Genomic DNA, 25,685 nt, shown 5'->3' on the forward strand with positions numbered 1-25,685 from the left:
TGCATTTGATATATGTATGTATGTACGTCCGCACTTACTGGGCTAAATGCGATCTCTTGGAACCCAAAGGTCAAAAATGTTTATGTTAATGTTTATTTGAAGCGCCATACAGACAATATATATTCTGGAACTAATTATTTCCGCCCTGAGTGCCACTGTAGGTCCCATATCATTAAGCTAATATGAATCGGGGAGCACTCATTGATATGAGAGAAGTCTCCCTTGTCCCGCATGGGATGTTTGTGGAACAATTATATTATAATTATTTCCATCCATTTGGAATTGCTTTTTATTCTTCTTACTATTAATTTCATTACTTTCGTTACACCCTGTTCACATCAGAAAGTTTCTATATCAATTTTTATTACAAATATTTTGATTGAATATTAAGGTATGTAAATATAGTATTGTATTACATAGATTCGGTAGAAGTTATTAAAAATGTAACATAAAGATTTAATTGTCATTCAAAGTTGTAAAATTTACACATAACTCTTTATACTATTACACATACATATATGTGTAAATTTACGCATGGACATTTATACATATTTATAAACTTAACACATATAGTTCACACACATTTACATTTTTTAAATTTAATTTATTTAAGTTTTTTTTTTCTTTGGGTAAACAAAGGAACTATACAAATTTAATATTCAAACAATTGAAAAAGTAGATTCATGAAACATGTCACAATTTGACGCATTTGGATAGGTCGGTTTTAAATACAGACGTGTTTTTGAATCATTTTGTACATAGATTTTTATAAGACATTTATGACGGTCATTATCCATGCTGACATATTATTGACATGATTTGTCCATTTGGTAACAAAACTATGCCAACATATGTATATGTAGGTATGTATTGGATAGAATTTGTATAACAAATACAAATCAATGGTCTACGCACATATACAAAAATAGTAAGGAAACATTTCAGAAGAATAGAAAAAAACTATGTCACAATTTGTATTTAATGGAAAATGTTAAAGTTTTTCTTCATATTTATGCGATATTTCAGTTTCAATGCAACAGTAAAGTTTTTCCTTCATAGTGTTTTTTTTCTTTCGGCGTTTCTGTTCCTGTTGTTTGTGCTGTTGTTTCATACCTCATTTGCATATCAGCTATTGTCACACTGAGAACAAACCATAGCCAACAGAGTAAACTTGTCGCTGTTCATATGTAAATTGGCTTTGTTGTACAAAGAAAAGAGATCAATTGATTCTGTATGCATTTATGTTCATATGTGAAACTTTTTTTCTGCATAAATTTAGTGAAGAAAGTTAAACAATAGTGGCTTAATGAATAAACTGATATGAATAATAAAAAAAATAAACTAAGTTTATAGAAACTTTTGGTTGGTAAGTATCCTGGTCCGTTAGATGTGAATTTTTAAAGATATATGGATTTTTAAAGATTTTTATGGAAAACCAAAGACAAACTTAGGCGTGGATTTTTAAAGATTTTTATGGGAAACCAAAGACAAACATAAAGACAAACTTAGGCGTGAATTTTTAAAGATTTTTATGAGAAACCAAAGACAAACTTAGGCGTGGATTTTTAAAGATTTTTATGGGAAACCAAAGACAAACTTAGGCGTGGATTTTTGAAGATTTTTATGGGAAACCAAAGACAAACATAGGCAGGGATTTTTAAAGATTTTTATGGGAATCCAAAGACAAACTTAGGCGTGGATTTTTAAAGATTTTTATCGGAATCCAAAGACAAACTTAGGCGTGGATTTTTAAAGATTTTTATGGGAAACCAAAGACAAACTTAGGCGTGGATTTTTAAAGATTTTTATGGGAAACCAAAGACAATCTTAGGCGTGGGTTTTTAAAGATTTTTTAGGGGCAACCAAAGACAATCTTAGGCCTGGATTTTTAAAGATTTTTTTAGGGGCAACCAAAGACAATCTTAGGCGTGGGTTTTTAAAGATTTTTTAGGGGCAACCAAAGACAATCTTAGGCCTGGATTTTTAAAGATTTTTTAGGGGCAACCAAAGACAATCTTAGGCGTGGATTTTTAAAGATTTTTTAGGGGCAACCAAAGACAATCTAGGCGTGAATTTTTAAAGATTTTTTAGGGGCAACCAAAGACAATCTTAGGCGTGGATTTTTAAAGATTTTTTAGGGGCAACCAAAGACAACCTTAGGTGTGGATTTTTTTAAGGTTTTTTAGGGGCAACCAAAGACAATCTTAGGCGTGAATTTTTAAAGATTTTTTACGGACTACCGAAGACAATCTTAGGCGTGGATATTTAAAGATTTTTTAGCGGCAACGAAAGACAATCTTAGGCGTGGATTTTTAAAGATTTTTTAGGGGCAACCAAAGACAGTCTTAGACTTGGATTTGTAAAGATTTTTTAGGGGCAACCAAAGACAATCTTAGGAGTGGATTTTTAAAGATTTTTAAGGGAAGCGAACGACAATCGTAGGCATGGATTTTTAAAGATTTTTTAGGGGCAACCAAAGACAATCTTAGACTTGGATTTGTAAAGATTTTTTAGGGGCAACAAGAGACAATCTTAGGCTTGGATTTTTAAAGATTTTTTAGGGAAGGGAACGACAATCGTAGGCGTGGATTTGTAAAGATTTTTTAGGGGCAAAGTAAAGTACCCAAATAATAATAATACATTATGTTATCCTGCTCTCTCTCTCTGCAAGCACCTTGTGATTGGGTTTACGAAGAAAATCATTAAATTGTTGTTTCTGTTTTCATCATTTCCGTAATGTTGGGAATGGGAAAACGGAAATACAAATAAAGAATAATTAATTTGAAATCACATTTACAACTTTGGTGAAATGTACCTTTTTGGTTGAAATGAAAAGTATGGCAGCAGAGTGACAGCGCTAACTTATTTGAATGTTAAACCCTTGTTGAATCTTGAATCCCATTTTAAGGATGAGGATTGGAACATGATTTCTTTCATGTTTTTAAAATAAAGTGTCACGGAGAACATTCTTTTGAGAATTTAACAAGACCTTAATTAAAATTTGAGAAAATCAACAAGTGTTAACGTCCCAAGGGATTTGGAATTTCAAAGCAATTCCTACATTCTAAACATAACTGCCTGTTTTGTTCCACAAATATAGCAAAAATCATAAGCAATCACATTGTCCCAATTACATAACAAACAAGTTATTATTGTTTTTTCCTCTTTGAAGTTTCCAATTAAATTTTGCCAAACAAAGGAAATTACCTCAAAGTTTTAACAAATTGCACAAAGTCAGCAAAAAATTAAGCAACCAATTGGTAAACGTAACAATACAGAACAATATTTCCGCAAACTCATGAAGTTCTTGAACACGAATGGTCATGTTCCTGAAACTATTATTAAAATTTCTGACATGGCAGCATACTTTGCTAGCGGTTTTGTTACCACGTACATAAACAGGATGGACGTTTGTCGCATGCCCATAAGAACGGGAATACCACTTAAAGCTGCCAACAAATGAAAAATTGCAAATTTATGTTGTAGCACAACGACAGAGACGAATACTAAAGCGTTAATGGACAAACAACTGCGGTGGCCATTTCTGCTCATTTTTTATTTGAAGTGAAAAACGTTTTATTTCTTATTTTGTAGGCACTTGAGGGCTTGAACCCTACAGCATTACAACAGGAAGATATAATGTGCTTTTTTAGGGGCGTGGATTTTTAAAAGATTTTTTAAAGATTTTTAACATCTTTGTGTTTATTTCAGCTTTAGTCCATATTTTGTTGTATTCAAGTATTTGAATAACAACAAAATGTTTTACAGTGGATATGAAATTGATTAGTTGCGGGCGGAGGGTAGGGAATACTATAGTTTCAGTTGTCACCAAACAACTTCATCAGTTCCCTTTTCCGCCGACACTGTATCGATAAACAGGTCAATAAGCCCATCCAGCAAATTAAACAAGATTTTTAACAACAACTAAAGATTTTTTAAAGATTTTTAACAACAACCAAAGAGCCTCTTAGTCCTGAATTTTTTAAAGATTTTTAACAGCAACCGAAGAGCCTCTTATGCGTGGAGTTTTTTTAAAGGTTTTTAACAGCAACCAAAGAGCCTCTTAGGCGTGGATGTTTGAAAGATTTTTAACAGCAACCAAAGGGACTCTTAGGAGTGGATTTGTAAAGATTTGTAGCAGCAACCAAAGATCCTCTTAGGCGTGGATTTTTTAAAGACTTATAACAGCAACCAAAGGGCCTCTTGGGCGTGGATTTTTTAAAGATTTTTGGCCACAACCAAAGAGCCTCTTGGGCGTGGATATTTTAAAGATTTTTGGCCACAACCAAAGAGCCTCTTGGGCGTGGATTTTTTAAAGATTTTTGGCCACAACCAAAGAGCCTCTTGGGCGTGGATATTTTAAAGATTTTTGGCCACAACCAAAGAGCCTCTTGGGCGTGGATTTTTTAAAGATTTTTGGCCACAACCAAAGAGCCTCTTGGGCGTGGATTTTTTAAAGATTTTTGGCCACAACCAAAGAGCCTCTTGGGCGTGGATTTTTTAAAGATTTTTGGCCACAACCAAAGAGCCTCTTGGGCGTGGATATTTTAAAGATTTTTGGCCACAACCAAAGAGCCTCTTGGGCGTGGATTTTTTAAAGATTTTTGGCCACAACCAAAGAGCCTCTTGGGCGTGGATATTTTAAAGATTTTTGGCCACAACCAAAGAGCCTCTTGGGCGTGGATTTTTTAAAGATTTTTGGCCACAACCAAAGAGCCTCTTGGGCGTGGATATTTTAAAGATTTTTGGCCACAACCAAAGAGCCTCTTGGGCGTGGATTTTTTAAAGATTTTTGGCCACAACCAAAGAGCCTCTTGGGCGTGGATTTTTTAAAGATTTTTGGCCACAACCAAAGAGCCTCTTGGGCGTGGATTTTTTAAAGATTTTTGGCCACAACCAAAGAGCCTCTTGGGCGTGGATTTTTTAAAGATTTTTGGCCACAACCAAAGAGCCTCTTGGGCGTGGATTTTTTAAAGATTTTTGGCCACAACCAAAGAGCCTCTTGGGCGTGGATTTTTTAAAGATTTTTGGCCACAACCAAAGAGCCTCTTGGGCGTGGATTTTTTAAAGATTTTTGGCCACAACCAAAGAGCCTCTTGGGCGTGGATTTTTTAAAGATTTTTGGCCACAACCAAAGAGCCTCTTGGGCGTGGATTTTTTAAAGATTTTTGGCCACAACCAAAGAGCCTCTTGGGCGTGGATTTTTTAAAGATTTTTGGCCACAACCAAAGAGCCTCTTGGGCGTGGATTTTTTAAAGATTTTTGGCCACAACCAAAGAGCCTCTTGGGCGTGGATTTTTTAAAGATTTTTGGCCACAACCAAAGAGCCTCTTGGGCGTGGATTTTTTAAAGATTTTTGGCCACAACCAAAGAGCCTCTTGGGCGTGGATTTTTTAAAGATTTTTGGCCACAACCAAAGAGCCTCTTGGGCGTGGATTTTTTAAAGATTTTTGGCCACAACCAAAGAGCCTCTTGGGCGTGGATTTTTTAAAGATTTTTGGCCACAACCAAAGAGCCTCTTGGGCGTGGATTTTTTAAAGATTTTTGGCCACAACCAAAGAGCCTCTTGGGCGTGGATTTTTTAAAGATTTTTGGCCACAACCAAAGAGCCTCTTGGGCGTGGATTTTTTAAAGATTTTTGGCCACAACCAAAGAGCCTCTTGGGCGTGGATTTTTTAAAGATTTTTGGCCACAACCAAAGAGCCTCTTGGGCGTGGATTTTTTAAAGATTTTTGGCCACAACCAAAGAGCCTCTTGGGCGTGGATTTTTTAAAGATTTTTGGCCACAACCAAAGAGCCTCTTGGGCGTGGATTTTTTAAAGATTTTTGGCCACAACCAAAGAGCCTCTTGGGCGTGGATTTTTTAAAGATTTTTGGCCACAACCAAAGAGCCTCTTGGGCGTGGATTTTTTAAAGATTTTTGGCCACAACCAAAGAGCCTCTTGGGCGTGGATTTTTTAAAGATTTTTGGCCACAACCAAAGAGCCTCTTGGGCGTGGATTTTTTAAAGATTTTTGGCCACAACCAAAGAGCCTCTTGGGCGTGGATTTTTTAAAGATTTTTGGCCACAACCAAAGAGCCTCTTGGGCGTGGATTTTTTAAAGATTTTTGGCCACAACCAAAGAGCCTCTTGGGCGTGGATTTTTTAAAGATTTTTGGCCACAACCAAAGAGCCTCTTGGGCGTGGATTTTTTAAAGATTTTTGGCCACAACCAAAGAGCCTCTTGGGCGTGGATTTTTTAAAGATTTTTGGCCACAACCAAAGAGCCTCTTGGGCGTGGATTTTTTAAAGATTTTTGGCCACAACCAAAGAGCCTCTTGGGCGTGGATTTTTTAAAGATTTTTGGCCACAACCAAAGAGCCTCTTGGGCGTGGATTTTTTAAAGATTTTTGGCCACAACCAAAGAGCCTCTTGGGCGTGGATTTTTTAAAGATTTTTGGCCACAACCAAAGAGCCTCTTGGGCGTGGATTTTTTAAAGATTTTTGGCCACAACCAAAGAGCCTCTTGGGCGTGGATTTTTTAAAGATTTTTGGCCACAACCAAAGAGCCTCTTGGGCGTGGATTTTTTAAAGATTTTTGGCCACAACCAAAGAGCCTCTTGGGCGTGGATTTTTTAAAGATTTTTGGCCACAACCAAAGAGCCTCTTGGGCGTGGATTTTTTAAAGATTTTTGGCCACAACCAAAGAGCCTCTTGGGCGTGGATTTTTTAAAGATTTTTGGCCACAACCAAAGAGCCTCTTGGGCGTGGATTTTTTAAAGATTTTTGGCCACAACCAAAGAGCCTCTTGGGCGTGGATTTTTTAAAGATTTTTGGCCACAACCAAAGAGCCTCTTGGGCGTGGATTTTTTAAAGATTTTTGGCCACAACCAAAGAGCCTCTTGGGCGTGGATTTTTTAAAGATTTTTGGCCACAACCAAAGAGCCTCTTGGGCGTGGATTTTTTAAAGATTTTTGGCCACAACCAAAGAGCCTCTTGGGCGTGGATTTTTTAAAGATTTTTGGCCACAACCAAAGAGCCTCTTGGGCGTGGATTTTTTAAAGATTTTTGGCCACAACCAAAGAGCCTCTTGGGCGTGGATTTTTTAAAGATTTTTGGCCACAACCAAAGAGCCTCTTGGGCGTGGATTTTTTAAAGATTTTTGGCCACAACCAAAGAGCCTCTTGGGCGTGGATTTTTTAAAGATTTTTGGCCACAACCAAAGAGCCTCTTGGGCGTGGATTTTTTAAAGATTTTTGGCCACAACCAAAGAGCCTCTTGGGCGTGGATTTTTTAAAGATTTTTGGCCACAACCAAAGAGCCTCTTGGGCGTGGATTTTTTAAAGATTTTTGGCCACAACCAAAGAGCCTCTTGGGCGTGGATTTTTTAAAGATTTTTGGCCACAACCAAAGAGCCTCTTGGGCGTGGATTTTTTAAAGATTTTTGGCCACAACCAAAGAGCCTCTTGGGCGTGGATTTTTTAAAGATTTTTGGCCACAACCAAAGAGCCTCTTGGGCGTGGATTTTTTAAAGATTTTTGGCCACAACCAAAGAGCCTCTTGGGCGTGGATTTTTTAAAGATTTTTGGCCACAACCAAAGAGCCTCTTGGGCGTGGATTTTTTAAAGATTTTTGACAGCAACCAAAGAGCCTTGTATGCGTGGATTTTTTAAAGATTTTTGACAGCAACCAAAGAGCCTCTTAGGCGTGGATTTTTTAAAGATTTTTAACATCTACCAAAGAGCCTCTTAGGCGTGGATTTTTTAAAGATTTTTGGCCACAACCAAAGAGCCTCTAGGGCGTGGATTTTTTAAAGATTTTTGGCCACAACCAAAGAGCCTCTTGGGCGTGGATTTTTTAAAGATTTTTGCCACAACCAAAGAGCCACTTAGGCGTGGATTTTTTTTAAGATTTTTGGCCACAACCAAAGAGCCTCTTGGGCGTGGATTTTTTTTAAAGATTTTTGGCCACAACCAAAGAGCCTCTTGGGCGTGGATTTTTTAAAGATTTTTTGGCCACAACCAAAGAGCCTCTTGGGCGTGGATTTTTTAAAGATTTTTTGGCCACAACCAAAGAGCCTCTTGGGCGTGGATTTTTTAAAGATTTTTGGCAGCAACCAAAGAGCCTCTTGGGCGTGGATTTCTTAAAGATTTTTGACAGCAACCAAAGAGCCTTTTATGCGTGAATTTTTTAAAGATTTTTGACAGCAACCAAAGAGCCTTTTATGCGTGAATTTTTTAAAGATTTTTGACAGCAACCAAAGAGCCTTTTATGCGTGGATTTTTTAAAGATTTTTGACAGCAACCAAAGAGCCTCTTGGGCGTGGATTTTTTAAAGATTTTTGGCCACAACCAAAGAGCCTCTTGGGCGTGGATTTTTTAAAGATTTTTGGCCACAACCAAAGAGCCTCTTGGGCGTGGATTTTTTAAAGATTTTTGGCCACAACCAAAGAGCCTCTTGGGCGTGGATTTTTTAAAGATTTTTGGCCACAACCAAAGAGCCTCTTGGGCGTGGATTTTTTAAAGATTTTTGGCCACAACCAAAGAGCCTCTTGGGCGTGGATTTTTTAAAGATTTTTGGCCACAACCAAAGAGCCTCTTGGGCGTGGATTTTTTAAAGATTTTTGGCCACAACCAAAGAGCCTCTTGGGCGTGGATTTTTTAAAGATTTTTGGCCACAACCAAAGAGCCTCTTGGGCGTGGATTTTTCAAAGATTTTTGGCCACAACCAAAGAGCCTCTTGGGCGTGGATTTTTTAAAGATTTTTGGCCACAACCAAAGAGCCTCTTGGGCGTGGATATTTTAAAGATTTTTGGCCACAACCAAAGAGCATCTTGGGCGTGGATTTTTTAAAGATTTTTGGCCACAACCAAAGAGCCTCTTGGGCCTGGATTTTTTAAAGATTTTTGCCACAACCAAAGAGCCTCTTGGGCGTGGATATTTTAAAGATTTTTGGCAGCAACCAAAGAGCCTCTTGGGCGTGGATTTCTTAAAGATTTTTGACAGCAACCAAAGAGCCTTTTATGCGTGAATTTTTTAAAGATTTTTGACAGCAACCAAAGAGCCTTTTATTCGTGAATTTTTTAAAGATTTTTGACAGCAACCAAAGAGCCTTTTATGCGTGGATTTTTTAAAGATTTTTGACAGCAACCAAAGAGCCTCTTAGGCGTGGATTTTTTAAAGATTTTTAACATCTACCAAAGAGCCTCTTAGGCGTGGATTTTTTAAAGATTTTTGGCCACAACCAAAGAGCCTCTAGGGCGTGGATTTTTTAAAGATTTTTGGCCACAACCAAAGAGCCTCTTGGGCGTGGATTTTTTAAAGATTTTTGCCACAACCAAAGAGCCACTTAGGCGTGGATTTTTTTTAAGATTTTTGGCCACAACCAAAGAGCCTCTTGGGCGTGGATTTTTTTTAAAGATTTTTGGCCACAACCAAAGAGCCTCTTGGGCGTGGATTTTTTAAAGATTTTTTGGCCACAACCAAAGAGCCTCTTGGGCGTGGATTTTTTAAAGATTTTTTGGCCACAACCAAAGAGCCTCTTGGGCGTGGATTTTTTTAAAGATTTTTGGCCACAACCAAAGAGCCTCTTGGGCGTGGATTTTTTAAAGATTTTTGGCCACAACCAAAGAGCATCTTGGGCGTGGATTTTTTAAAGATTTTTGGCCACAACCAAAGAGCCTCTTGGGCCTGGATTTTTTAAAGATTTTTGCCACAACCTAAGAGCCTCTTGGGCGTGGATTTTTTAAAGATTTTTGGCAGCAACCAAAGAGCCTCTTGGGCGTGGATTTCTTAAAGATTTTTGACAGCAACCAAAGAGCCTTTTATGCGTGAATTTTTTAAAGATTTTTGACAGCAACCAAAGAGCCTTTTATGCGTGAATTTTTTAAAGATTTTTGACAGCAACCAAAGAGCCTTTTATGCGTGGATTTTTTAAAGATTTTTGACAGCAACCAAAGAGCCTCTTAGGCGTGGATTTTTTAAAGATTTTTAACATCTACCAAAGAGCCTCTTAGGCATGGATTTTTTAAAGATTTTTGGCCACAACCAAAGAGCCTCTAGGGCGTGGATTTTTTAAAGATTTTTGGCCACAACCAAAGAGCCTCTTGGGCGTGGATTTTTTAAAGATTTTTGCCACAACCAAAGAGCCACTTAGGCGTGGATTTTTTTTAAGATTTTTGGCCACAACCAAAGAGCCTCTTGGGCGTGGATTTTTTTTAAAGATTTTTGGCCACAACCAAAGAGCCTCTTGGGCGTGGATTTTTTAAAGATTTTTTGGCCACAACCAAAGAGCCTCTTGGGCGTGGATTTTTTTAAAGATTTTTGGCCACAACCAAAGAGCCTCTTGGGCGTGGATTTTTTATAGATTTTTGGCCACAACCAAAGAGCATCTTGGGCGTGGATTTTTTAAAGATTTTTGGCCACAACCAAAGAGCCTCTTGGGCCTGGATTTTTTAAAGATTTTTGCCACAACCAAAGAGCCTCTTGGGCGTGGATTTTTTAAAGATTTTTGGCAGCAACCAAAGAGCCTCTTGGGCGTGAATTTTTTAAAGATTTTTGACAGCAACCAAAGAGCCTTTTATGCGTGGATTTTTTAAAGATTTTTGACAGCAACCAAAGAGCCTCTTAGGCGTGGATTTTTTAAAGATTTTTAACGTCTACCAAAGAGCCTCTTAGGCATGGATTTTTTAAAGATTTTTGGCCACAACCAAAGAGTCTCTAGGGCGTGGATTTTTTAAAGATTTTTGGCCACAACCAAAGAGCCTCTTGGGCGTGGATTTTTTAAAGATTTTTGCCACAACCAAAGAGCCACTTAGGCGTGGATTTTTTTTAAGATTTTTTGGCCACAACCAAAGAGCCTCTTGGGCGTGGATTTTTTAAAGATTTTTTGGCCACAACCAAAGAGCCTCTTGGGCGTGGATTTTTTTAAAGATTTTTGGCCACAACCAAAGAGCCTCTTGGGCGTGGATTTTTTAAAGATTTTTGGCCACAACCAAAGAGCCTCTTGGGCATGGATTTTTTAAAGATTTTTGGCCACAACCAAAGAGCCTCTTGGGCGTGGATTTTTTAAAGATTTTTGGCCACAACAAAGAGCCTCTTGGGCGTGGATTTTTAAAGATTTTTGGCCACAACCAAAGAGCCTCTTGGGCGTGGATTTTTTAAAGATTTTTGGCCACAACCAAAGAGCCTCTTGGGCGTGGATTTTTTAAAGATTTTTGGCCACAACCAAAGAGCCTCTTGGGCGTGGATTTTTTAAAGATTTTTGGCCACAACCATTTTTTAAAGATTTTTGGCCACAACCAAAGAGCCTCTTGGGCGTGGATTTTTTAAAGATTTTTGGCCACAACCAAAGAGCCTCTTGGGCGTGGATTTTTTAAAGATTTTTGGCCACAACCAAAGAGCCTCTTGGGCGTGGATTTTTTTAAAGATTTTTGGCCACAACCAAAGAGCCTCTTGGGCGTGGATTTTTTAAAGATTTTTGGCCACAACCGAAGAGCCTCTTGGGCGTGGATTTTTTAAAGATTTTTGGCCACAACCAAAGAGCCTCTTGGGCGTGGATTTTTTTTAAAGATTTTTGGCCACAACCAAAGAGCCTCTTGGGTGTGGATTTTTTAAAGATTTTTTGGCCACAACCAAAGAGCCTCTTGGGCGTGGATTTTTTAAAGATTTTTTGGCCACAACCAAAGAGCCTCTTGGGCGTGGATTTTTTTAAAGATTTTTGGCCACAACCAAAGAGCCTCTTGGGCGTGGATTTTTTAAAGATTTTTGGCCACAACCAAAGAGCCTCTTGGGCATGGATTTTTTAAAGATTTTTGGCCACAACCAAAGAGCCTCTTGGGCGTGGATTTTTTAAAGATTTTTTGGCCACAACCAAAGAGCCTCTTGGGCGTGGATTTTTTAAAGATTTTTTGGCCACAACCAAAGAGCCTCTTGGGCGTGGATTTTTTTAAAGATTTTTGGCCACAACCAAAGAGCCTCTTGGGCGTGGATTTTTTAAAGATTTTTGGCCACAACCAAAGAGCATCTTGGGCGTGGATTTTTTAAAGATTTTTGGCCACAACCAAAGAGCCTCTTGGGCCTGGATTTTTTAAAGATTTTTGCCACAACCTAAGAGCCTCTTGGGCGTGGATTTTTTAAAGATTTTTGGCAGCAACCAAAGAGCCTCTTGGGCGTGGATTTCTTAAAGATTTTTGACAGCAACCAAAGAGCCTTTTATGCGTGAATTTTTTAAAGATTTTTGACAGCAACCAAAGAGCCTTTTATGCGTGAATTTTTTAAAGATTTTTGACAGCAACCAAAGAGCCTTTTATGCGTGAATTTTTTAAAGATTTTTGACAGCAACCAAAGAGCCTTTTATGCGTGGATTTTTTAAAGATTTTTGACAGCAACCAAAGAGCCTCTTAGGCGTGGATTTTTTAAAGATTTTTAACATCTACCAAAGAGCCTCTTAGGCATGGATTTTTTAAAGATTTTTGGCCACAACCAAAGAGCCTCTAGGGCGTGGATTTTTTAAAGATTTTTGGCCACAACCAAAGAGCCTCTTGGGCGTGGATTTTTTAAAGATTTTTGCCACAACCAAAGAGCCACTTAGGCGTGGATTTTTTTTAAGATTTTTGGCCACAACCAAAGAGCCTCTTGGGCGTGGATTTTTTTTAAAGATTTTTGGCCACAACCAAAGAGCCTCTTGGGCGTGGATTTTTTAAAGATTTTTTGGCCACAACCAAAGAGCCTCTTGGGCGTGGATTTTTTTAAAGATTTTTGGCCACAACCAAAGAGCCTCTTGGGCGTGGATTTTTTATAGATTTTTGGCCACAACCAAAGAGCATCTTGGGCGTGGATTTTTTAAAGATTTTTGGCCACAACCAAAGAGCCTCTTGGGCCTGGATTTTTTAAAGATTTTTGCCACAACCAAAGAGCCTCTTGGGCGTGGATTTTTTAAAGATTTTTGGCAGCAACCAAAGAGCCTCTTGGGCGTGAATTTTTTAAAGATTTTTGACAGCAACCAAAGAGCCTTTTATGCGTGGATTTTTTAAAGATTTTTGACAGCAACCAAAGAGCCTCTTAGGCGTGGATTTTTTAAAGATTTTTAACGTCTACCAAAGAGCCTCTTAGGCATGGATTTTTTAAAGATTTTTGGCCACAACCAAAGAGTCTCTAGGGCGTGGATTTTTTAAAGATTTTTGGCCACAACCAAAGAGCCTCTTGGGCGTGGATTTTTTAAAGATTTTTGCCACAACCAAAGAGCCACTTAGGCGTGGATTTTTTTTAAGATTTTTTGGCCACAACCAAAGAGCCTCTTGGGCGTGGATTTTTTAAAGATTTTTTGGCCACAACCAAAGAGCCTCTTGGGCGTGGATTTTTTTAAAGATTTTTGGCCACAACCAAAGAGCCTCTTGGGCGTGGATTTTTTAAAGATTTTTGGCCACAACCAAAGAGCCTCTTGGGCATGGATTTTTTAAAGATTTTTGGCCACAACCAAAGAGCCTCTTGGGCGTGGATTTTTTAAAGATTTTTGGCAGCAACCAAAGAGCCTCTTGGGCGTGAATTTTTTAAAGATTTTTGACAGCAACCAAAGAGCCTTTTATGCGTGGATTTTTTAAAGATTTTTGACAGCAACCAAAGAGCCTCTTAGGCGTGGATTTTTTAAAGATTTTTAACGTCTACCAAAGAGCCTCTTAGGCATGGATTTTTTAAAGATTTTTGGCCACAACCAAAGAGTCTCTAGGGCGTGGATTTTTTAAAGATTTTTGGCCACAACCAAAGAGCCTCTTGGGCGTGGATTTTTTAAAGATTTTTGCCACAACCAAAGAGCCACTTAGGCGTGGATTTTTTTTAAGATTTTTTGGCCACAACCAAAGAGCCTCTTGGGCGTGGATTTTTTAAAGATTTTTTGGCCACAACCAAAGAGCCTCTTGGGCGTGGATTTTTTTAAAGATTTTTGGCCACAACCAAAGAGCATCTTGGGCGTGGATTTTTTAAAGATTTTTGGCCACAACCAAAGAGCCTCTTGGGCATGGATTTTTTAAAGATTTTTGGCCACAACCAAAGAGCCTCTTGGGCGTGGATTTTTTAAAGATTTTTGGCCACAACAAAGAGCCTCTTGGGCGTGGATTTTTAAAGATTTTTGGCCACAACCAAAGAGCCTCTTGGGCGTGGATTTTTTAAAGATTTTTGGCCACAACCAAAGAGCCTCTTGGGCGTGGATTTTTTAAAGATTTTTGGCCACAACCAAAGAGCCTCTTGGGCGTGGATTTTTTAAAGATTTTTGGCCACAACCATTTTTTAAAGATTTTTGGCCACAACCAAAGAGCCTCTTGGGCGTGGATTTTTTAAAGATTTTTGGCCACAACCAAAGAGCCTCTTGGGCGTGGATTTTTTAAAGATTTTTGGCCACAACCAAAGAGCCTCTTGGGCGTGGATTTTTTTAAAGATTTTTGGCCACAACCAAAGAGCCTCTTGGGCGTGGATTTTTTAAAGATTTTTGGCCACAACCGAAGAGCCTCTTGGGCGTGGATTTTTTAAAGATTTTTGGCCACAACCAAAGAGCCTCTTGGGCGTGGATTTTTTTTAAAGATTTTTGGCCACAACCAAAGAGCCTCTTGGGTGTGGATTTTTTAAAGATTTTTTGGCCACAACCAAAGAGCCTCTTGGGCGTGGATTTTTTAAAGATTTTTTGGCCACAACCAAAGAGCCTCTTGGGCGTGGATTTTTTTAAAGATTTTTGGCCACAACCAAAGAGCCTCTTGGGCGTGGATTTTTTAAAGATTTTTGGCCACAACCAAAGAGCCTCTTGGGCATGGATTTTTTAAAGATTTTTGGCCACAACCAAAGAGCCTCTTGGGCGTGGATTTTTTAAAGATTTTTTGGCCACAACCAAAGAGCCTCTTGGGCGTGGATTTTTTAAAGATTTTTTGGCCACAACCAAAGAGCCTCTTGGGCGTGGATTTTTTTAAAGATTTTTGGCCACAACCAAAGAGCCTCTTGGGCGTGGATTTTTTAAAGATTTTTGGCCACAACCAAAGAGCATCTTGGGCGTGGATTTTTTAAAGATTTTTGGCCACAACCAAAGAGCCTCTTGGGCCTGGATTTTTTAAAGATTTTTGCCACAACCTAAGAGCCTCTTGGGCGTGGATTTTTTAAAGATTTTTGGCAGCAACCAAAGAGCCTCTTGGGCGTGGATTTCTTAAAGATTTTTGACAGCAACCAAAGAGCCTTTTATGCGTGAATTTTTTAAAGATTTTTGACAGCAACCAAAGAGCCTTTTATGCGTGAATTTTTTAAAGATTTTTGACAGCAACCAAAGAGCCTTTTATGCGTGGATTTTTTAAAGATTTTTGACAGCAACCAAAGAGCCTCTTAGGCGTGGATTTTTTAAAGATTTTTAACATCTACCAAAGAGCCTCTTAGGCATGGATTTTTTAAAGATTTTTGGCCACAACCAAAGAGCCTCTAGGGCGTGGATTTTTTAAAGATTTTTGGCCACAACCAAAGAGCCTCTTGGGCGTGGATTTTTTAAAGATTTTTGCCACAACCAAAGAGCCACTTAGGCGTGGATTTTTTTTAAGATTTTTGGCCACAACCAAAGAGCCTCTTGGGCGTGGATTTTTTTTAAAGATTTTTGGCCACAACCAAAGAGCCTCTTGGGCGTGGATTTTTTAAAGATTTTTTGGCCACAACCAAAGAGCCTCTTGGGCGTGGATTTTTTTAAAGATTTTTGGCCACAACCAAAGAGCCTCTTGGGCGTGGATTTTTTATAGATTTTTGGCCACAACCAAAGAGCATCTTGGGCGTGGATTTTTTAAAGATTTTTGGCCACAACCAAAGAGCCTCTTGGGCCTGGATTTTTTAAAGATTTTTGCCACAACCAAAGAGCCTCTTGGGCGTGGATTTTTTAAAGATTTTTGGCAGCAACCAAAGAGCCTCTTGGGCGTGAATTTTTTAAAGATTTTTGACAGCAACCAAAGAGCCTTTTATGCGTGGATTTTTTAAAGATTTTTGACAGCAACCAAAGAGCCTCTTAGGCGTGGATTTTTTAAAGATTTTTAACGTCTACCAAAGAGCCTCTTAGGCATGGATTTTTTAAAGATTTTTGGCCACAACCAAAGAGTCTCTAGGGCGTGGATTTTTTAAAGATTTTTGGCCACAACCAAAGAGCCTCTTGGGCGTGGATTTTTTAAAGATTTTTGCCACAACCAAAGAGCCACTTAGGCGTGGATTTTTTTTAAGATTTTTTGGCCACAACCAAAGAGCCTCTTGGGCGTGGATTTTTTAAAGATTTTTTGGCCACAACCAAAGAGCCTCTTGGGCGTGGATTTTTTTAAAGATTTTTGGCCACAACCAAAGAGCCTCTTGGGCGTGGATTTTTTAAAGATTTTTGGCCACAACCAAAGAGCCTCTTGGGCATGGATTTTTTAAAGATTTTTGGCCACAACCAAAGAGCCTCTTGGGCGTGGATTTTTTAAAGATTTTTGGCCACAACAAAGAGCCTCTTGGGCGTGGATTTTTAAAGATTTTTGGCCACAACCAAAGAGCCTCTTGGGCGTGGATTTTTTAAAGATTTTTGGCCACAACCAAAGAGCCTCTTGGGCGTGGATTTTTTAAAGATTTTTGGCCACAACCAAAGAGCCTCTTGGGCGTGGATTTTTTAAAGATTTTTGGCCACAACCATTTTTTAAAGATTTTTGGCCACAACCAAAGAGCCTCTTGGGCGTGGATTTTTTAAAGATTTTTGGCCACAACCAAAGAGCCTCTTGGGCGTGGATTTTTTAAAGATTTTTGGCCACAACCAAAGAGCCTCTTGGGCGTGGATTTTTTTAAAGATTTTTGGCCACAACCAAAGAGCCTCTTGGGCGTGGATTTTTTAAAGATTTTTGGCCACAACCGAAGAGCCTCTTGGGCGTGGATTTTTTAAAGATTTTTGGCCACAACCAAAGAGCCTCTTGGGCGTGGATTTTTTTTAAAGATTTTTGGCCACAACCAAAGAGCCTCTTGGGTGTGGATTTTTTAAAGATTTTTTGGCCACAACCAAAGAGCCTCTTGGGCGTGGATTTTTTAAAGATTTTTTGGCCACAACCAAAGAGCCTCTTGGGCGTGGATTTTTTTAAAGATTTTTGGCCACAACCAAAGAGCCTCTTGGGCGTGGATTTTTTAAAGATTTTTGGCCACAACCAAAGAGCCTCTTGGGCATGGATTTTTTAAAGATTTTTGGCCACAACCAAAGAGCCTCTTGGGCGTGGATTTTTTAAAGATTTTTGGCCACAACAAAGAGCCTCTTGGGCGTGGATTTTTTAAAGATTTTTGGCCACAACCAAAGAGCCTCTTGGGCGTGGATTTTTTAAAGATTTTTGGCCACAACCAAAGAGCCTCTTGGGCGTGGATTTTTTAAAGATTTTTGGCCACAACCAAAGAGCCTCTTGGGCGTGGATTTTTTAAAGATTTTTGGCCACAACCAAAGAGCCTCTTGGACGTGGATTTTTTAAAGATTTTTGGCCACAACCAAAGAGCCTCTTGGGCGTGGATTTTTTAAAGATTTTTGGCCACAACCAAAGAGCCTCTTGGGCGTGGATTTTTTAAAGATTTTTGGCCACAACAAAAGAGCCTCTTGGGCGTGGATTTTTTAAAGATTTTTGGCCACAACCAAAGAGCCTCTTGGGCGTGGATTTTTTAAAGATTTTTGGCCACAACCAAAGAGCCTCTTGGGCGTGGATATTTTAAAGATTTTTGGCCACAACCAAAGATCCTCTTAGGCGTGATTTTTTTAAAGATTTTTGGCAGCAACCAAAGAGCCTCTTGGACGTGTATTTTTTAAAGATTTTTGGCAGCAACCAATTAGCCTTCTGGGCTAAAGACTTGTGGCGGCAACCAAAGATCCTCTTAGGCGTGATTTTTTTAAAGATTTTTGGCAGCAACCAAAGAGCCTCTTGGACGTGTATTTTTTAAAGATTTTTGGCAGCAACCAAAGAGCCTCTTGGACGTGTATTTTTTAAAGATTTTTGGCAGCAACCAATTAGCCTTCTGGGCGAGGAGTACCTTCTTTGGCGTGGATTTTTGGCAGCAACGAAATTTTTTCTTTCTGAAGGGATGTATGTATATCCCCACTACTGACCAAACTTAAAGTCCACTAATTTGTTTACTACTCTCCTTAAATTCCGTTGCTGCCATATTTTGCTTGTATTGTGTACGTGCTGGTGTTCGTGTCCTATGCTGATGGCAGTTGGTGGTTAGCTGCACTTTTTCTCTTTGACAGCGTGAGTAGTTTTATGTTTCGCACGTGTCACAAGGATAAACGACAGTTTTGTGAGATTTTTATTTCCCTCAAGTTATATGCGCTGGTGCAGTCGACATACAGACTACATTCCATCTCTACCACTACAACCATACCCGTCATATGAGAAATATAAAAGCAGTGGTTTTTTATTCCATTTTTCGTAAAAATCTCTTTAACACTTCACTTTGGACAATGTATGTATAAATTGGCAGTAAATGACAGATAAAAAACTGCAACGTGGTACCTAGGGCACATGCGACTACATGTGTATGACTCTGACACGGACGGTTATCTGACACAGCCAAGAAGGGTTGTGTTAATATGACATGATTGCAAAAAAAGTGCAAGAATTGCGAAGTTCTGTTGACTCGTAAAAAACCAAATGAATTCATTTTCGATATCTCGAAGTGACACATGTCACTCACTAACTACAAGATGTTTTTTTAGGGAATTTTAGAACAGTTCGAGATAGATTTTGTGGTTGAACAATAATCCTTTATTGCCAAGAAATGAAATTGTAACTTTCTCAAATCATGAAATGATATTTTGTTGCAGAACCTCGAAATAATCAACGAAAATGTTTCTCGGTAGTTTCATACTAACATTTAACTTTTTCTGTAATAATTCATTAACTCTTTTGTCGATATTAATTTCGATTATCACACGAATTAAAACGTCTGTGCATATCTGATACGATTTCAAGATTTTATTGATTCGACGACATACACCAGCCCTCACTTCAACAACTCAACTCAAAGTGCACTCCATCCAGTTAATGGTTGTTCAATAACGCTTTTAGTTATCGATTAAGGTCTTGTATGGGTGGAGGTGTTAAATGCTGATGGATGCACATTGAGTGTTCCATGTGGCAGCTCACAATCACTAATGTGAGCGATGGGTGAAAATCACTTTATTTGGTAATCCTCGATATCAGTGTCACCACTCGACTCAGACGTAATACACTGTGGACGTTAAGCGTCAAAACATAACATGCCAATTAGACCAACGTTAAGTGTTTAAAAATGTCATCGTCATAATGTACATACGTCTGACGTGGCGATGTTATCCTCGCCATGTCAGTTGGAGTGAAACTAAGAAGAGGATTAAGGACTACTAAAACAATGTAATTGCACTGGACATTTTCGTTGATAGCTTTTAAGAGAGATGAATGTGGAGTATATTGTTTGGATGTTAAAGAATGAATGAATTTGGAAGTGGATAATAACTTCGTCTGCAGATTCATATCGGTGGATGAAAGAGGAGTGGATATTTTTTAATTTTTTGGAGCAACGAAAGACACTCTGGATTTAAACACTTTTTGGAACACCCAAAGAGACTCAGAGGCTTGGATTTTTTAAACATTTTTTTGGAGCAACCAAAGAGACTCAGAGGCGTGGACTTTTTAAACATTTTTGGAGCATCAAAGAGACTCAGAGGCGTGTACTTTTTAAACATTTTTGGAGCAACCAAAGAGACTCAGAGGCGTGGATTTTTTTTAAACATTTTTGTATACCATCGAAGAGACTCAGAGGCGTGGATTTTTTTAAACAATTTTGTATACCATCAAAGAGACTCAGAGGCGTGGATTTTTTTAAACATTTTTGTATACCATCAAAGAGACTCAGAGGCGTGGATTTTTTTTAAACATTTTTGTATACCATCAAAGAGACTCAGAGGCGTGGATTTTTTTAAACATTTTTGTATACCATCAAAGAGACTCAGAGGCGTGGATTTTTTTAAACATTTTTGTATACCATCAAAGAGACTCGGAGGTGTGGATTTTTTAAATATTTTTGTAGACCACCAAAGAGACTCAGAGGCGTGGATTTGTTAAACATTTTTGTATACCATCAAAGAGACTCAGAGGTGTGGATTTTTTAAACATTTTTGTATACCATCAAAGAGACTCAGAGGTGTGGATTTTTTAAACATTTTTTGGAGCAACCAAGGAGGTTCAGACGCGTGGATTTTTTAAACATTTTTGTAGACCATCAAAGAAACTCAGAGACGTGGATTTTTAAACATTTTTGTAGACCATCAAAGAAACTCAGAGGCGTGGATTTTTAAACATTTTTGTAGACCACCAAAGAAACTCAGAGGCGTGGATTTTTAAACATTTTTGTAGACCACTAAAGAAACTCAGAGGCGTGGGTTTTTAAACATTTTTGTAGACCATCAAAGAAACTCAGAGCCGTGGATTTTTAAACATTTTTGTAGACCATCAAAGAAACTCAGAGGCGTGGATTTTTAAACATTTTTGTAGACAATCAAAGAAACTCAGAGGCGTGGATTTTTAAACATTTTTGTAGACCACCAAAGAAACTCAGAGGCGTGGATTTTTAAACATTTTTGTAGACCACTAAAGAAACTCAGAGGCGTGGGTTTTTAAACATTTTTGTAGATCATCAAAGAAACTCAGAGGCGTGGACTTTTTAAACATTTTTGTATACCATCAAAGAAACTCAGAGGCGTGGATTTTTTTAAACATTTTTGTATACCATCAAAGAGACTCAGAGGCGTGGATTTTTTTAAACTTTTTTGTAGACCATCAAAGAGACTCAGGGGCGTGGATTTTTTTAAACATTTTTGTATACCATCAAAGAGACTCAGAGGCGTGGATTTTTTTAAACATTTTTGTATACCATCAAAGAGACTCAGAGACGTGGATTTTTTTAAACATTTTTGTATACCATCAAAGAGACTCAGAGGCGTGGATTTTTTTAAACATTTTTGTATACCATCAAAGAGACTCAGAGGCGCGAATTTTTTTAAACATTTTTGTATACCATCAAAGAGACTCAGAGGCGTGGATTTTTTTAAACATTTTTGTATACCATCAAAGAGACTCAGAGGCGTGGATTTTTTTAAACATTTTTGTATACCATCAAGGAGACTCAGAGGCGTGGATTTTTTTAAACATTTTTGTATACCATCAAAGAAACTCAAAGGCGTGGATTTTTTTAAACATTTTTGTATACCATCAAAGAGACTCAGAGGCGTGGATTTTTTTAAACATTTTTGTATACCATCAAGGAGACTCAGAGGCGTGGATTTTTTTAAACATTTTTGTATACAATAAAATAGACTCAGAGGCGTGGATTTTTAAACATTTTTTGGAGCAACCAAAGAGACTCAGACGCTTGGATTTTTAAACATTTTTACTTACTTACTTACTTTTTTAAAAAAATTTTTGGAGCAACCAAAGAGCGTCAGGGTCGTGAATTTTTTAAACATTGTTTTGGAGCAACCAAAGAGCCTCCGAGGTGTGGGTTTTTTTTAAAAACATTTGGAGCAACCACAGAGGGGATTTTTTAAACATTTTTTTGGAGCAACCAAAGAGCCTCAGAGGCGTTACATTTTTAAACATTTTTGGGAGCAACCAAGAGACTCTTAGGTGTCGACTCAGAGGCGTGGATTTTTTTAACATTTTTGTAGACCATCAAAGAGGCTCAGAGACGTAGATTTTTGAAACATTTTTTGTAGCAACCAAAGAGCCTCAGAGTCGTGGATTTTTTACACATTTCTTTGGAGCAGTCAAAGAGCCTCAGTGGCTGGGATTTTTTTTTTTGATTTTGTGGAGCAACAAAAAAGCCTCAGAGGCGTGGATTTTTGAAACATTTTTTTAGAGCAATTAAAGAGCCTCAGAGGCGTGGATTTTGTATACATTCCTTTGGAGCAACCAAAGAAACTCTGTGGCGTGGATTTTTAAACATTTTTTGGAGCAACTAAAGATCCTTAGAGGCTTGGAGTTTTATTTTTTTTTTTGATCAACCAAAGAACCTTAGAGGCGCGGATTTTTTGTTTTTTTTTAGCAACCAAAGTGCCTCTGATGCTTGGATGTTTTACACATTTTTTTGGAGCAACCAAAGAGCCTCAGAGGCGTGGATTTTCGAAACATTTCTTTGGAGCAACCAAAGAGCCTCATAGGCGTGGATTTTGTACACATTTCTTTGGAGCAACCAGAGAGGCGTGGATTTTGTACACATTTCTTTGGAGCAACCAAAGAGCCTCAGAGGCGTGGATTTTGTACACATTTCTTTGGAGCAACCAAAGAGCCTCAGAGGCGTGGATTTTGTACACATTCCTTTGGAGCAACTAAAGAGCCTCAGAGGCGTGGATTTTGTACACATTCCTTTGGAACAACCAAAGAGCCTCAGTGGCGTGGATTTTGTACACATTCCTTTGGAACAACCAAAGAGCCTCAGAGGCGTGGATTTTGTACACATTTCTTTGAAGCAACCAAAGTGACTCTGAGGATTAATTTTTTGGAGCAACCAAGAGACTCTTTGTCGACGATTTTTTTTATAAATCTATAGCAGAAAATCTCTTGAGATCTTCTATAGGCAGAAAATATTTGCATTCTTTTATATATAGAAGACTACATTAAGTCATTAGAGAGAAGCCTTCTATATGTTTTCTATAGACAGACGAACTATCTTCTTCTATCTGTTGAAGATCTCAAGAGGTATTTTATCTGTAGAAGATCTCAAAAGGTCTTCTGTCTGTAGAAGATGTCAACAAGTCTTCTATCTTCTGAAGACCTATAGAAGGCTTTAAAAGGCCACAAGAGGCCTTCAGTCTTTAGAAGATCTTATGAGATATTCTGTCTATAGTCGTCCGTATGATAGGGCTTTTGTCTGTTAATGTTCGAAATAGGTCGTCTGTCCATAAAATATGTTTTCGGTCTATAGAAGACCTCAATACGTCTTTTGTGTATAGAAGATATTCTGTCAATAAAACACCACAGAAGCCTTCTGTTTATCGGAGAACTCAAACGGTCTTCTATCTATAGAGGACATCAAGAGGAAGACTTACAGAGGTCTTCTGTCTAGAGAAGACGTCAAGAGGTATTCAGTTTATATTCGACTTCAAAAGCTCCTGTCTCATGACCGATTTGTCGAAAATTTAAAGAGCTCGTCTATCTGTAGAAGACCTCAAAGCGTCTTCTACCTATAGAAGACCTCAACAGGTATTCTGCCTGCGGTAGACATAAGGTCTGATGCCATAAGCCGTCTATTGTTTATAGAAGACTTTAAGGGACTTCTGTCAAATAAGACCTCAAGTGGTCTTCTATCTATGGAAGACTTCAAATGGTGTTTTTTATATAGACGACCTCAACTGGTATGTCTATAGGAAATATTAAGAGGTCTACTGTCTACTTCCTGTGTAATGAGGTCCTCAAGAGGACATCTGTCTGCGGAAGAGATCATTCGCCTATTGAAGGCACATAGAGGTTTTTATATAATACATCTAGAGGTCTTCTGTCCATAAAATACCTCAAAAGTTCCTCTGTCCATAGAACCCCTAAAGAGGTCTTCTCTTTGTAGAAGATCTCAAGAGATCGTTCACCTATAGACGACTTCAATACGTTTTCTCTCTATAGAAGATATATTGAGTTTTTTCCCTATTGAATGCCTTTTGTCTATAGAACATCTCCTGTCTCTAGAATAGGGTTGCAGTCTATGAAGTTTCAAAACAGGTCTTCAGGCTATAAAATATGTTTTCGGCAAATAGAAGACTTCAAGTGGTGAATCTATAAAAGACCTCAGTACGTCACTTGTCTATAGAAGATCTTAAGATCTGCCTATAAAAAACTCTGTTTATAGGAGAACTCAAGAGGTATTTGGTCTATAGAGGAGCTCCTGATTTCTTCAGATTATAGAAGACCTCAATCTTCTGTCTATAGAAGACATATATTCAGGTTTTTACAGAAGACTTTAAGAATTCTTCTGCGCATAAAAGACCTGAAGGAGTCTTATGTCCATAGAAGTTTTTAAGTGAATGATGTTTAAATTTATATTCTATTCTTCTTTGAAACCTAAAGTAAATTTTATATCCATAAAATAGAATATATTCCGAACAAAATAATCTCATTGTCCTTTGCGATGCTATACTTATCAACACTGTCGCATTCTATCCCTATGTTGTGCTGTCACATTCTAGTATTATTGTCCTTGTTTGTATCCTTACATCCACACTTATTGTAGCATACCAAAAACTTTTCTTTTCTTCCCATTTTTTGATGTCTTATTTTTTCACTTTTCTTCCAGATTCCCTTGTCTGTTTGCGTCTGTTGGTTGTGTCATGGCGTTTCTATTTATTAGCCACAACTAAAAATCTCCTCGCATAATACAGATATAAACCAAAAGCTTAACAGAGCAAAACAAACGCCAGGAAAGACTTAATCAACACAACATAGAACGAAGCCAATATCAAGGATAATGTCATAAATCCCTTTTTAATATCCACCGAGGGAGGTAGAGAGTGAGCGAGAAGTAAACAAAAAGCACAAAGTTAAAGAAAACAACAAAACTATTAAGTCATAGCATCCATAGCCTTAGAACGCCTCCTGAAAATGAATATTTAAAAAGGCAAGAAGAAAAAAACACCCTACCATTTATGGATGAATGGATGTGGACTTTTTGTTGTAACACAAATATTCTTACAGATAATCAGGAAATCTTTTAACCGGAAATTCTATGATGTTTGAAAATCAACAGCCAATGGCAATGAATAAATTTACCTCTTCCAATATTTCCGCCCTAATACAATCATCAACAATGTTTACCACAGAAAGTAGTTCGTCGTTAAATAGTGAAGATGACGGTGTAACAGCGGCTAGTGAAAATGATGCTGAAGTTTTAGATCCCGAACCAGATCCCATGGAAAAATTAAGAGCAGAATGTTGGGAACGTCTTAATCGCAGTACAACACAGTATGAAGAAGGTAAGTGGGGAAAGTGTTATTTTTTCCTAATAAAATTAATAGATTTACACCAGCTACCACAACGTCCAACGGTTAAAAAGTTCACACTTTATTTTGGAATTTATGACCACATTAAAAGATCTGTCATAGTGCTTAGGTTAATTTAATTGTCATTAAATGAAGCTCAAGTAAAACAGACAACAACAACCTTTTTTCAGTATCACAAGTTTTCTATGTATGTGCCCTGTGACCGGTTTTGACAGTCATAAAGCCTAAAATTCAGTGTGAACTTAATGACAGTATTTAATTATTAGTGGTTAATGTAATTTTATAATATCGATCTCGCCGAACTCACTGAAAATTGAATTGTTCTCACTTTCACTCCATTTGTTTGAAGCTAATGTCCGGTTATAAAAAATTCATTATAAGACCTTGTACGTCTGTCCGAATTATTTCTTCATCACTCTGTGGTGGTGTAAATTGACTCGTTTAAATATTTTACAACTGTTTTTTGTTTTCATTTCTCTTTTCATGACTTCTACAACGACCCCAACAGGAAAATATTGTCCAGGCACATTTGACGGTTGGCTTTGCTGGCCAGATACACCAGCTGGAAAAACGGCATACGAACAATGTCCTGAGTTTATAGTTGGTTTTGATCCATTAAGTAAGTAAACAAAACAAGACAACAAATAATAAACTTTGTTTGATTATTTTTCACTCAAATTACAAA

The 25,685-nt window shown here is 38.0% G+C and overlaps 1 protein-coding gene across 13 annotated transcripts in view; it reads left to right on the plus strand.

Moving 5' to 3' along the window:
• Positions 1–25,685, plus strand: part of Dh31-R (Diuretic hormone 31 Receptor) — a 451,262-nt gene that overhangs the window by 289,694 nt on the left and 135,883 nt on the right. For 8 of the 13 annotated variants that reach the window (XM_073989148.1, XM_073989143.1, XM_073989153.1 and 5 more), the window contains 2 exons: positions 24,298–24,973; positions 25,509–25,619. In XM_073989148.1, the coding sequence (XP_073845249.1) occupies positions 24,727–24,973; positions 25,509–25,619 (358 nt within the window). In that variant the 5' untranslated portion in view covers positions 24,298–24,726. The remainder of the gene's footprint in view (positions 1–24,297; positions 24,974–25,508; positions 25,620–25,685) is intronic. The other 5 variants (XM_073989144.1, XM_073989154.1, XM_073989149.1 and 2 more) reach the window with 1 other exon arrangement.

The sequence above is a fragment of the Musca autumnalis genome, unplaced genomic scaffold (genome assembly GCF_047663935.1).
Source record: "Musca autumnalis isolate F117 unplaced genomic scaffold, ASM4766393v1 scaffold_5, whole genome shotgun sequence".
Classification (NCBI taxonomy): Eukaryota; Metazoa; Arthropoda; class Insecta; order Diptera; family Muscidae; genus Musca; species Musca autumnalis.